General features: G+C 39.9%; 1 protein-coding gene across 2 annotated transcripts; it reads left to right on the top strand.

Annotated features, from left to right (window-relative positions):
• Window positions 1-451: 451 nt before the first annotated feature.
• On the top strand, window positions 452-8,537 carry LOC110510581 (sialoadhesin-like). Of its 2 annotated transcripts, XM_021591906.2 has the most exons (10): window positions 453-510; window positions 592-667; window positions 1,501-1,863; window positions 2,056-2,346; window positions 6,971-7,222; window positions 7,353-7,622; window positions 7,736-7,832; window positions 7,936-8,022; window positions 8,167-8,242; window positions 8,374-8,537. In XM_021591906.2, exons 2-10 carry the CDS (start codon window positions 613-615, stop codon window positions 8,437-8,439), a joined length of 1,557 nt encoding a protein of 518 aa, XP_021447581.2. In that variant the 5' UTR covers window positions 453-510; window positions 592-612; the 3' UTR covers window positions 8,440-8,537. The 2 variants fall into 2 exon arrangements, with proteins under 2 accessions (XP_036831299.1, XP_021447581.2); XM_036975404.1 differs by having other exon boundaries at window positions 452-667.
• The last annotated feature ends 4,974 nt before the right edge of the window (window positions 8,538-13,511 follow it).

The following is a 13,511-nucleotide window of genomic DNA, read 5'->3' as shown; positions in this document are numbered from 1 at the left end:
TGGTCTGCACAGCAGCATTCAGGGGAGGAAAGACAGTGAACAGGTCTAAAACTCTCGATGTCGAATGTAAAGTGGAACAATCCTGTGAGTTAACAACAATGTTTGGAAGATTTATACTTCCATTTCTGCGAAAACCTAATGCTTCTGTGCAGATTTAGTGGTACTGAGTGTGAGTAATAGCCCTGACTAAAGTTAACATGGGGATAGGTACAGTAACAATCTTATAATATTTTATACTAATTATAAGAGATTTGACATTTAGCTTCTGAAAACCTTTCAGTTTGGCAATGTAAAAAAAAATATTGTCAAAGATATTACACTTTAGGGGCTTAACCCTCAAGGGAAGAGCGAACGTTAGTCAGAGACAAAATACGGGAAGTCCAAAAAGAAAGAAAAATTAAGAAACGGGTAGTGTAAGCATGATGGTAATCTTTCCTTTATATATCAATGCACTTTGTCTCTGTAGGAGGGTGGATATGAGACTATAGCAAGAAAGATAAAAGCAAGCAAGTAATTGGATTTTAGACATTGAATGTCTTGATTGTAATGTTAGAAATTCCATGGAGAGTAATTATTTCATTTTTCCTGCAGGTCCAGCACTAAGAGGAAGGGATGGGGATTGAAAAATTACCATGGCATTTTCTTACTCACTTCTTTTGGCTTGGAGGTAAGACAGTCACTTAACAGCACTATCAACAAGGCAGGTCATACAGGCCATAGTTTTGTCGCACCTGGACTACTGTTCAATCGTGTCGTCAGGTGCCACAAAGAGGGACTTAGGAAAATTGCAATTGGCTCAGAACAGTTTAGCACGGCTGGCCCTTGGATGCACACAGAGCGCTAACATTAATAATATGCATGTCAATCTCGCCTGGCTCAAAGTGGAGGAGAGATTGACTTCATCACTTCTTGTATTTTTGAGAGTTATTGACATGTTGAATGCACCGAGCTGTCTGTTTGAACTACTGGCACACAGCTTGTACACCCATGCATACCTCACAAGACATGTCAGTAGAGGTCTCTTCACAGTCCCCAGGTACAGAACAGACTATGGGAAGCGCACAGTACTATCTAGAGCTATGACTATATGGAACATTATTCCACATAAAGTAACTCATGCAAGCTGTAAAATGAGATTTTATAACAATTACAAATACACAGCGGGGTCTGTGAACCAATACAAGACATAGGCACAGACGCATGCACACAAACACACGATAACATACGCACTATACACATGGATTTTGTGTTGTAGATATGTGATAGTAGAGTAGGGGCCTTAGCACACCCACTTAAAAAAAAAAAAGATTTCACAACATATTATGTATAAACTGCCTTTATTTTGCTGGACTCCTGGAAGAGCAGCTGCTGCCTTGTCAAAACAAATATGTACTGTCTGTAGTAAATCATTTGAATTTCATAGAATTTGTTCAAACTTACCAGTGTGGTCAGTTGAATGTCTAACTGCTCTTACTAAATTGTTTCCTACTGCTTTTTCAGTGATGGGAGTTGATGCCTCGTCATGGACTGCTGAGGTGCCCAAGTCCGTCTCAGGCCTACGGGGCTCATGCATCGTGATTCCCTGCTCATTCAACTACCCAGAACCAGAGAAGAAGCCCTCCGAATTCACTGGCATCTGGTTCAAAGGCACCCATGATACTATATACCACCCAGACAGCTCCAACATCATCAAAGACTACAGGGGTCGTACAGAGCTAGTGGGAGACCTCCGGCAGAAGAACTGCTCTCTCAGAATCGACCCCCTCAATGACAGTGACAAAGGATCCTTTACTTTCAGGATTGAAATGGAAGACCATAACAAGTATTCATACAAAGAGGACAAGGTCTCCATTACAGTGAGCAGTAAGTCCCCAGGGGAAGAATTGACAAGGAGAAATTCAAATGTTGTATTATTGTATCCCATTATTTACCCTAATGATAGCTATAGCTTCTTGTTGATTTAAATTATAGTGCTGAAAGGACAGACCCAATAACTGGTGGATGCATACCTCAAAAGAACTGCAATAACTGTTCTCTTCTCTTTGCTGATATCAGGCTCTCCAGACCCCCCCTCTCTGTCAGTGAGGGAGGAGGTGAAGGTGGGGGAAGTGGTTTCTGCCTCCTGCTCTATGTCTCACTCCTGCCCATCTGATTCCCCTCTCCTAACCTGGAGCCACTCCGGAACACCCAGTGTCCAATCACATCAGCTGACCAATGTCCAGTGGGAAGTGACGTCATCCCTGACCTTTAGCCCCAGCAGCACTGATCACAACCAGTCTCTGGTCTGCACAGCAGCATACAGGGGAGGGAAGACAGTGAAAAGTTTGAAAACTCTCAATGTCAAATGTAAGTGGACCACACCTGTGTGTTAACAACACTGTATGGTAGATTTACACTTTCACTTCTGTGAAAACAGAAGCTGTGTTCGAAATACCCATACTAACATACTGTATACTACATACTTAATGAGTATATCCTACATACTACATACTATTAGTTCATTTTAATATAATGTAAACAAACAGTATCCTTTCAGTTGAGCATACTAGCGTTTCGCCTGTCTACCAGAAATTGATTATGTTGCTATGCAACCTCTGTTAAGTTCATGTTGTAAGGATCCCTATATTTCTGTTATTAAGGGGCTATCCCTCTGTCAAGAGTGCGCCTGCGCTGGAAGTTTAGTTGTTGATGGACCTAGCCTTGAGTGGAATGGCTGGCTACCTTGTGGTGTGTTCATACGGTATAGTAAACTTTGTTAAACTGGAACCTTGTCGTGGTGTCATTTTGATTTAACATTGGTAGCAGAGGATGGTTAATAACAACAATGTGCCACCTCACTTCGACGAGAAGAGGTCGTACAAAAGTTGGGAAAATGAACTTGGAATCTGGACACGGGTTACTAATCTGGATGAGAAAAAGCAAGAACTTGCAGTGGTATTATCACTCGAAGGAAGAGTGAGAGATACAGCACTGGAAATATGCGTTGAGGATTTGAACAACATTGATGGTTTGGGAACTTTGATCAGAGCACTGGATTCTATATTTCTAAAAGAAGTGAAAGACCGTGCCTACGAGGCATATTCAAACTTTGACAGTGTTACGAGAGATATTTCAGTTGCAATGACGGACTACATCATTGATTTCGAACAGAGGTAAAATAGGATGCACAAGTACGACATGGTACTCCCGGATGCAGTGTTAGCTTTCAAGTTGCTAGATACTGCCTGTCTAGATGGTAGGGAGAAACAGTTGGCTTTGACTGCTTGTACTGTGCTGACTTTTGCATCAATGAAGTCGGCACTAAAAATCATTTTTGGTGAAAAGACGTCTGTCACACCAATAGCAGATGGAATGAAAGTGAGTGGAGCAGCATATTACACTGAGCAGCAGAGAAAAGGCACCAACAAGTCACGTTCTCAAGACAACCAGAAGAGGGCGCCATTTCCTACAGATATCCCCTTACTATTAAGCAAAGCTTCCCTCAAGAAGGCAGGGGCTGTACTAGACATAAAAAATGACAAGGCAGTGATGTTTAAACAACCAGTGACTCTTGAACTTACACACAGAGTCCATGTAAAAATGAGATTCTGATGAACACAAAGCACCTTTCAGCACTACATGCAGCGAGAAAAGCGTTCACTGAAGCAGAGTGCTCAGAGAGAATTCGCAGGGCTCTGCGTGAACAGCTACAACCCACCGATGAGAAGTATGAAACTGGAAACAAAGTGTACTACAAACGAGTTGACTGTCAAGAGTGGAAAGGACCGGGAGTAGTCATTGGCCAAGATGGCGTGGTGATATTTGTGAGGCACGGAGGCACCATTGTCAGGGTGCATCACTAAAGTTTGTGGAAAGGGACACAGTAACAGACACAAACCTACCAGATGTCGCATCCAATGATATGGACACTGAAACTGACACAGGAAATGGAGCAGAGACCTTCAACCATGCCACAGATAATACTGTTGAGCATTCAAATGAGGAAAACATTCAACAACAGCCACATGTGTTAAGACAACATGGTTGTTCCAATCTGAAAACTGGACAAACTGTTAAATACATGGACAGAGAAAGTGGTATTCCATATACAGCAACCATCATTGGACAAGCAGGTAAAGCCAAAGGAAAACACCAGAACTGGTACAACTTGCAGTACTCTGAACCAGCTACACTTTCTGGTACAACAGGGTCAGCTGACCTGTCACTTGTAGATAATCTCAGAATTAAACCAATGGAAAATCAAGAAAAACAGAATGACTTTCAAAATGATGATGTACTTGAAACAAAGGACGTGTCATTTGACTCAGCTAAGCTAGATGAGCTCAGTAATTGGAGGAAAAATTGAGTGTTTGAGGAAGTCAAAGACATCAGCCAAAAATGTGTCTCAACAAGGTGGGTGTGTACCCTTAATACCCTTAAAGGATCTGGAATAGTGCCTAAAACACGTCCAGTGGCCAGAGGTTTTGAGGAGCTGGCTGCTAAAGAACTCCCAAAAGACTCACCGACATGCGCCTCACAGTCACTCAGATTGCTGATGACTGTGATCTGCCAGAAAAAATGGAAACTTAATTCCATAGACATCAAATCTGCGTTTTGCAGGGAACAGATCTGTCAAGGGACATTCACATCCGACCTCCACCTGAAGCTAAAAGCGAAGGAACACTGTGGAAACTAAAAAAGTGTGTGTATGGACTGGCAGATGCATCACTCTACTGGTACAACAAAGTCAAGGCAACAATGCTGAGTACAGGTGGGAAAATGTCACAAGTGGATCCTGCAGTCTTCTATTGGCTTGATCAAGATTGCAATGTGACTGGAGTACTTGCCTGTCATGTTGATGACTTTATATGGGGTGGCTCACAGACCTTTGCTACAACTGTGATTCCACACCTCAAAGCTGTTTTCCAGGTCGGCCGTGAGGAGCATGATCATTTTTGTTATGTTGGCATAGAGTTCATTACAGTTGGTGGATCAATACTGATGCAACAGGAGAGCTATATCAAGAATCTTCAACCCATCCACATGGATTCTTCAAGAGCCGTACAAAGGAATTCTCCTCTGTGGAACTGAAGCTGATCAATTGAGGTCAAAGATAGGTCAAATTCTATGGGACAGAGTAGACCTGATGTAATGTTTGATGGTTGCAACTTGGCATCTAACACAAAACACGCCACTGAACAAACCATTCATGAGGCAAACAAAGTTGTTTGTAAACTGAAATCACAACAAGTGACTTTAAAGTTTCAGCATGTTGGAAAAGATGACTCTTTGAAACTAGTTGTCTTCAGTGATTCTACCGGTCGTTTGTATCACTGACAGCTACTCATTAGTTGATGCTGGGAAGTCAACCAAGTCTGTCACAGAGAAAAGACTTCGTCTTGAGATTAGCAGCATCAAGGAACTTATTCAAGCACAGAGAATCCAGCGGATTCTGTGGTCGACCACAAAGGAACAGCTTGCTGACTGTCTGACTAAAAAAGGAGCATCTGGTCTTATGCTGCTACAGGCGCTCAGTAATGGAAAGTGGCAGCTTGAGTAATACAAATAAAAACTGTCACACAACCCCATTTGTAATGGGGAACTTGAATAATACTTGGACATTTAATTATGTTGTTGATGTTTTATTTGTCTTTAAAGAAAATAGGGATTGTTAAGTTCATGTTTTAAGTATCCCTATGTTTCTGTTATTACGGTGCTATCACTCTGTCAACATTTTTGTGTTCGTAAATTCAATCTGGAGTGCCAGAGTGCGTTGTTAAATTCAGAGCGTTGTCAGATTGTCCATTCCTAAATTCTGAGCGTTTCACATCTAGGTGTGTACTGAGCGCAAGTTGGCCCAGGAGTAGGGTTGAGCAGAGCGTTCTGACCATAACAATGGCAGTCAAGCATACAAGCTAACTGGGTAGCTACTTCCAGACACAAATGAGAGAACATCTCACTATGACCATTTTAGTCGCCATAGCAGAGCTGGTTAGGCTGTTTTCATGTTATCCAGAGCGTTGGGGACTGTAACTGTGTTGCTGGCAAAAAAATGTATTATGCTTTTTTTCCGACATTTACTGACACCGGCCATATTAAACAGGTGTTAAGGGTTCGTAAATTCATCAGTTATTCTGCACTCTGGCACACTCAGACAAGAGTGCTCTGAAATCGGAGAAGATAGCCAGAGTGAATTTGTGTCCATTGAGAATGCACAACAACTGTATCACTTAGCTAAGAATGACACAAATAATCAAGTCTATAAACGTTGGATAGTTAGTTAGATAGAATGTAGTTAATATACTGGCAAGTTCCATGATTAGTAGCAAACTCACGAGGTAGCTAGCTAACATACCGGTAGTACTTACTGCTGTAATGATATGCTATGTGGTTCGTAAGAATAGCATAGCCAACACATTGTCAGCCAACATAACGTGTAGCGTAACTCATTTGAAAAGTCATTACTTTATTACATTGCTCAACATTTTCTTAACATTTGTCATAATTAGTTAAAGCAATAAATTTGTATCCGTTCTCGTTGGACTTCGGCCGCACATTTTGTGAAGCCACGCCCATTTTCTGAAGAATTGCATTATGGGCCCTAAAAGTACGAAAATAGTGTCCACTGGGTGTATACTTCATATTTTGGCAAATGTATTATGACATCCGGGAACTTTTGAAATACTAACTAAATCGAAACTATGACCAATAAGCACAAATAGTATGGTTAGTGTGGTTAGTATGAGTATTTGAATACAGCTAGATACCAACATCTACTATTGTGTACCTTAGCAGCGCTTCCATTCCTTCTTTTTTTCTACTAGAAATAATCTTCTTTGAAAAGGAAACATTAACTTTGTCCACAGCCTGGATTTGGCAAACTTCCCTCTTGAAATCTAAATAGATTGAAAACATGTGGTTGATCCACTGAATTTGTCTTAAGATGTTTATTACATAGTAATAGCATTCTTACTAGTGATGTTAATCATAGATGCCCCAGTGGATGTGAAGATTGAGGGAGTGTCCAGTGTGAAGGAAGGAGACTCTGTGGAGCTGAGATGCTTCAGTGACAGTAACCCTGCTGCCCACAGCTACCACTGGCACAACAGTAGAGGACCTCTGCCCACCACTGGACCTACCATCACACTGGAGAATGTGACCAGACTCACTGAAGCCCTCTACTGCACTGCCATCAATAGAGAGGGACAAGGCAACTCCAGCCCACTGAAACTCAATGTAGAGTGTAAGTAGATGGCACAATTATGTCAATAAGGAGCATGTCCTTTCTGTGTATATAATATTAAGACAAATCTCTTCAGGATGTAGCACTACATGTTCAGTTAAAACCAAACTGTTTATCATTCTCATCCCAGACCCCCCTGAGATCAAAGTGGGCTCCGCTTGCACTTCAGACATCTCCATGGTAACCTGTCTGTGCATTGTGGACTCGGAGCCCCCCGGCTCCGTGGAGTGGTCTCTTCCAGATGGACCCCTGTCCAACCGGTCCAGTACCAGAGTGGAGAGGCATGGGTCAATTACTATGATGACCCTACAGAGGGCACTAGGCTTCTCCGAGACCATCCACTGCCATGCCAGCAACACACAGGGCAATGCCACCTTGTCCTTCACTGTGTCCACAAATGGTAAAGGAAACAGTGGGGGAAGTGCATCATAAATGAAGTATTACATACAGTAATAACATCATAAAGGATATCATTGGTACATTAATAAAACAAATGTATTTATTTTTGGACAGATAAGATGTCGATGCTGTACGTTTCAATTGGTATTGCTGCATTAGTGGTGGTAGTAATACTAATTACCATGTCAGCTTGCCTATTGAACAAGAAGGGGTAAGTTACAATTTTGTTTATTTTTGGAGGGAGCTACACAGATTTGTGTTTGTTTTTAGCTGTTTTGTTCTGTTTGTATAAATTGGCACATTTTTCTCATTAGTGGGAGGAGTCATAGGGACCCGTCAGTAACCTGCAAGCAGGAAGTGCATACAGCCAAGTGTGCTTCCTCAGATCCCTCAACTTCAAGGTATTTTTCTACAGGCTCTTCTATCTGTGATCATAATGTATACATCCTGCTGAGTTGTTAAAGCCCATTAGCCTACATTTACCCTTGTAGTGTCTTATCAAATGACGGGAATACATCTGAGAGTTGTCCTAACTCTATCCACAGGAAAGAGCAGACAGACACCAGCAGTGAAATCCACACAAACTACTGCACCAACGATCACGTATATGGAAACATGGAGGTATGTACTGTGGTTCTACTGCAGACATTTACAGCTGCTGTAGAGATCTGAGAAAAGTTTGCTCTAAATTCAAAGGATATAAAAAACAATAGAGGTGTTGTTGATGATATTTCTGATCTGGTTTCCTGTAGACTGAAGAGGATGGCGACCCATACGAGTGTGTTGATGGAGACGATGCAGTCTATGCTAATGTATGAACACAACAGAAAGCATGTGGAAGTCAGCTGGCCCAGAGGCAGTGGTACTCAGTTTGTCAAAGGTTCCAGTAAAATATTAACATTTTAACCCAATGTAGCAGAACATATTATTTGTATTATATATATATATATATATATATATATATATATATATATAGAGAGAGATATATATATATATATATATATATATATATATATATATATATATATATGTATATATATATTATTATATATTATATAATATGTTCTGCTACATTGGGTTAAAATGTTAATATTTTAAAACCAAACTGTTTATCATATATATATATATATATATATATATATATATATATATATATATATATATATTATATTTGTTAGCTTGATGTAGGTTTATGGTACTATTGGCTAAAGAAAATGGTGCATTCTTATTTGGGCTGTGGCTTTGTGTTATATATTTTACAAGGCTTATGTTTATTATCTATGGCTTGGATAATTTAGAAATGTTTTTACTAAATGTCAATTATACACAAAATACTAACCAGTACTTAACAATAGCTTGTTTCACACTTCCCCAGCTGTCTATTGCAATTGTGTGTTGAGGCGGCAGGTAGCCTAGTGGTTAGAGCTTTGGGCCAGTAACCGAAAGGCTGCTAGATGAATCCCTGAGCTGACAAGGTAAAAATATGTCGTTCTGCCTCTGAACAAGGCAGTTAACCCACTGTTCCTAGGCCGTCATTGTAAATAATACTTTGTTCTTAAACTGACTTGCCTAGTTAAATAAAGGTTAAAATAAAATAAACATATAAAATCTGAGGATAGAATACGTGTGTGTGAGCTTTCATTGTTTCTAAACTTGGGGTTGCTCTTTTATTTTTTGAGATTTTCAGCATCTATTTATTTCCATAGGGATTGAGTTATTTCAAAATACTGATTTTGTCAATATACATTACCGGTCAAAAGTTTTAGAACACTTACTCATTCAAGGGTTTTTCTTTATTTTTACTATTTTATACATTGTAGAATAATAGCAAAGACATCAAAACTACGAAATAACACATATGGAACCATGTAATAACCATAAAAGGGTTAAAAAAATTAAAAAAATCTATTTTTAATTTGAGATTCTTCAAATAGCCATCCTTTGCCTTGATGACAGGTTGGCATTCTCTCAACCATCTTCATGTGGTAGTCACCTGGAATGCATTTCAATTAACAGGTGTTCATTTCTTTCCTTCTTAACTTGTTTGGGATAGGGGGCAGCATTTTCACTTTTGGATGAATAGCGTGCCCAGAGTGAACTGCCTCCTACTCAGTCCCAGATGCTAATATATGCATATTATTATTAATTTTGGATAGAAAACACTCTGAAGTTTCTAAACTGTTTGAATGATGTCTGTGAGTATAACAGAACTCATATGGCAGGCAAAAACCTGAGAAAAAATCCAAACAGGAAGTGGGAAATCTGAGGTTTGTAGTATTTGAACTCACCCCTATCGAATACACAGTGGTATATGGGTTATTTTGCACTTCCTAAGGCTTCCACTAGATGTCAACCGTCTTTAGAACGTTATCTTAGGATGCTCATGTGAAAGGGGGTCGGATGGGAGATGTTTGACTAAGGGGTCTGCCCACAGCCTCATTCTCAGTCAAGCGCTTTCACTTGAGAGGCAGCTCTCATTCCATTGCTTTTCTACAGATAATGGAATTCTCCGGTTGGAACATTATTGAACTTTTATGATAAAAACATCCAAAATATTGATTCTATACTTAGTTTGACAAGTTTCTTAGACCTGTAATATAACTTTTTTAACATTTCGTCCGAATGGACCAGATCGCCCTTTTGGATTTGTTTACCAAACACCCTAACAAAAGAAGCTATTGGACGTAATTGGACATAAATGATGGACATTATCGAACAAAACAAGCATTTATTGTGGAACTGCGATTCCTGGGAGTGCATTCTGATGAAGATCATCAAAGGTAAGTGAATATTTATAATGCTATTTATGAATAATATTGACTACCCAACATGGCAGATATTTCTCTGGCTGGTTTGGGCTCTGAGTGCCGTTCTCAGATTATGCTTTTTCCGTAAAGTTTTTTTGAAATCTGACACAGCGGTTGCATTAAGGATAACTGTGTCTAAAGTTCCATGTATAATAGTTGTATTTTTATCAACATTTATTCTGAGTATTTCTGTGAATTCATGTGGCTCTCTGCAATATCACTGCATGTTTTGGAACATATTCAGAAGATAGCCCTTTTTTGGTAAAAGACAAAGTCCATATTATGGCAACAACAGCTCAAATAAGCAAAGAGAAACGACAGTCCATCAATACTTTAAGACATGAAGGTCAGAACACAATACAGAACATTTCAAGAACTTTGAACATTTCTTCAAGTGCAGTCGCAAAAACCATCAAGCACTATGATGAAACTGGCTCTCATGAGGACCGCCAAAGGAATAGAAGACCCTCTTTTGCAGAGGATAAGTTCAGTAGAGTTACCAGCCTCAGAAATTGCAGCCCAAATAAATGCTTCACAGAGTTCAAGTACCAGACACATCTCAACATCAACTGTTCAGAGGAGACTGCATGAATCAGGCCTTCAGTGTTGAATTGCTGCAAAGAAACCACTACTAAAGGACAGCAATAATAAGAAGAGACTTGCTTGGGCCAAGGAACATGATGGACATTAGACATTAATGTCAATGGACATTAGACCAGTGGAAATCTGTCCTTTGGTCTGTTCCAACAGCCACATCTTTGTGAGATGCAGTGTGGTTGAACGGATGATCTCCGCATGTGTATTTCCTACCGTAAAGCATGGAGGAGGAGGTGTGATGGTGTGGGGGTGCTTTGCTGGTGACACTGTCTGATTTATTTAGAATTCTAGGCACACTTAACCAGCATGGCTACCACAGCATTCTGCAGCGCTACGCCATCCCATCAGGTTTGGGCTTAGTGGGACTATAATTTGTTTTTCAACAGGACAATGACCTAACACACCTCCAGGCTGTGTAAGGGCTATTTTACTAAGAAGGCGAGTGATAGAGTGTTGCAACAGATGTCCTGGCCTCCACAATCCCCCGAACTCAACTAAATTGAGATGGTTTGGGATGAGTCAGACCACAGAGTGAAGAAAAAGCAGCCAACAAGTGCTAAGCATATGTGGGAACTCCTTCAAGACTGTTGGAAAAGCATTCCAGGTGAAACTGGTTGAGAGAATGCCAAGAGTGTGTAAAGCTGTCATCAAGGCAAAGGGTGGCTATTTGAAGAATCTCAAATTTAAAATATATTTTCATTTGTTTAACACTTTTTGGGTTACTACATGATTATATGTATATGTTATTGTATCGTTTTGATGTCTTCACTATTATTCTGCAATGTAGAAAATAGTAAAAATAAAGAAAACCATTGAATGAGTAGGTTGTTCTAAAACTTTTGACAGGTAGTGTACTGTAGCTTTAGTTAGTGTACTGTAGCTTTTTTACCCTCTCTATAAGAACATACCAGTAACAGGCATGATTAAGATTAAGATTATGAAGAATTTGTGTTAGGTTATGATTGTAGCTCTGAATACATTGGAACAAATCCTTCATATGATTTGAAACGCATAGAAATTGATTCAGTGTATTGAATTGTGGGCTTGGTGTGTTCTCCTACCTACGTCATTGAGAGGATGAGAAACATAGAGATAGCATTAAATGATTTTAATAATTTATATTTTAATACTATTCTAGTATTCTTTTCACAATTCCTAATTATATGGTGAGAAAGGCCTCCCCATACTCATTCCTGGCAGAGCAGGACATTGTGTTCTTATCCTCAAACTCCCCCTCCACTAAAACTGTAGAGGTTGAACATATTGTGAAATTGTTGTCTAACGTTATAGACGCACTTGTCCAACTGATCTGTCTTTGCAGTGGGGTGGGCATCCACAAAAAACTGACAAGTCAAATGTCTGCTTTTCTTGGTTCAGCCCAAGTAATTCGCATACACTTCTGGAGGGTCTGTTGGGAGAATACGATACCATTAGTTTACAGCCACAAAGCATATTTTTTTACGGACCACTTACAGAAGTGCAATGAGCTACAATAACTCTGGACCTACCCCCAATTACTGTTATGTTCAGGAAATACCCCTGTTAACTTGTCATAACAAGAAAAACTAGTGAGAAACATTAATGTTCCAAGTGTATCCATTACTAGGAGGCGACTCTTAAATGACTACCTGGCTAAATGAGAAGCTGAGTAATAGAAGTTGTAAAGGCTTGGTCCGTATAATCTACTGTGATTGTCCATTCTCTGGTGCACCCATGTCCCTCTGTGCTGATGGCAGTGCAGTAGAGGGCTTCGGTGAGTCTGGTCAAAGTTTATTGGTCATGTACATACAGTTGAAGTCGGAAGTTTACATACACTTAGGTTGGAGTTAAAACTCTCTTTTCAACCACTCCACAAATTTCTTGTTAACAAACCATAGTTTTGACATGTCGGTTAGGACATCTACTTTGTGCATGACACAAGTCCTTTTTACAACAATTGTTTACAGACAGATTATTTCACTTATAATTCACTGTATCACAATTCCAGTGGGTCAGAAGTTTACATACACTGAGTTGACTGCGCCTTTAAACAGCTTGGAAAATTCCAGAAAATGATGTCATGGCTTTAGAAGCCATAGAAGTCTGGTTCATCATTGGGAGCAATTTCCAAATGTCTGAAGGTACCACATTCATCTGTAGAAAAAATAAAACGCAAGTATAAACACCATGGGACCACGCAGCCGTCATATTGCTCAGGAAGGAGACGCGTTCTGTCTCCTAGAGATGAATGCACTTTGGTATGAAAAGTGCAAATCAATCCCAGAACAACAGCAAAGGATCTTGTGAAGATGCTGGAGGAAACAGATACTAAAGTATCTAGATCCACAGTAAAACGAGTCTTATATCGACATAACCTGAAAGGCCGCTCAGCAAGGAAGAAGCCACTGCCCCAAAATCACCATAAAAAAAGCCAGACCACGGTTATGAACTGCACATGGGGACAAAGATTGTTCTTTTTGGAGAAATGTCCTCTGGTCTGATAAAAA

Source organism: Oncorhynchus mykiss, chromosome 3, assembly GCF_013265735.2.
Source record: "Oncorhynchus mykiss isolate Arlee chromosome 3, USDA_OmykA_1.1, whole genome shotgun sequence".
In the NCBI taxonomy this organism is placed as follows: Eukaryota; Metazoa; Chordata; class Actinopteri; order Salmoniformes; family Salmonidae; genus Oncorhynchus; species Oncorhynchus mykiss.
The sequence above is the reverse complement of the archived record's forward strand: the minus strand, read 5'-3'. Positions and strand labels throughout refer to the sequence as shown.

Coding starts and splice junctions, on each gene's coding strand:
- LOC110510581 (XM_036975404.1), top strand. CDS start 613: ATGGGGATTGAAAAATTACCATGGCATTTTCTTACTCACTTCTTTTGG. Junction 668..1,500: donor TCACTTCTTTTGGCTTGGAG/GTAAGACAGTCA, acceptor CTGCTTTTTCAG/TGATGGGAGTTGATGCCTCG. Junction 2,347..6,970: donor GAAAACTCTCAATGTCAAAT/GTAAGTGGACCA, acceptor TGTTAATCATAG/ATGCCCCAGTGGATGTGAAG.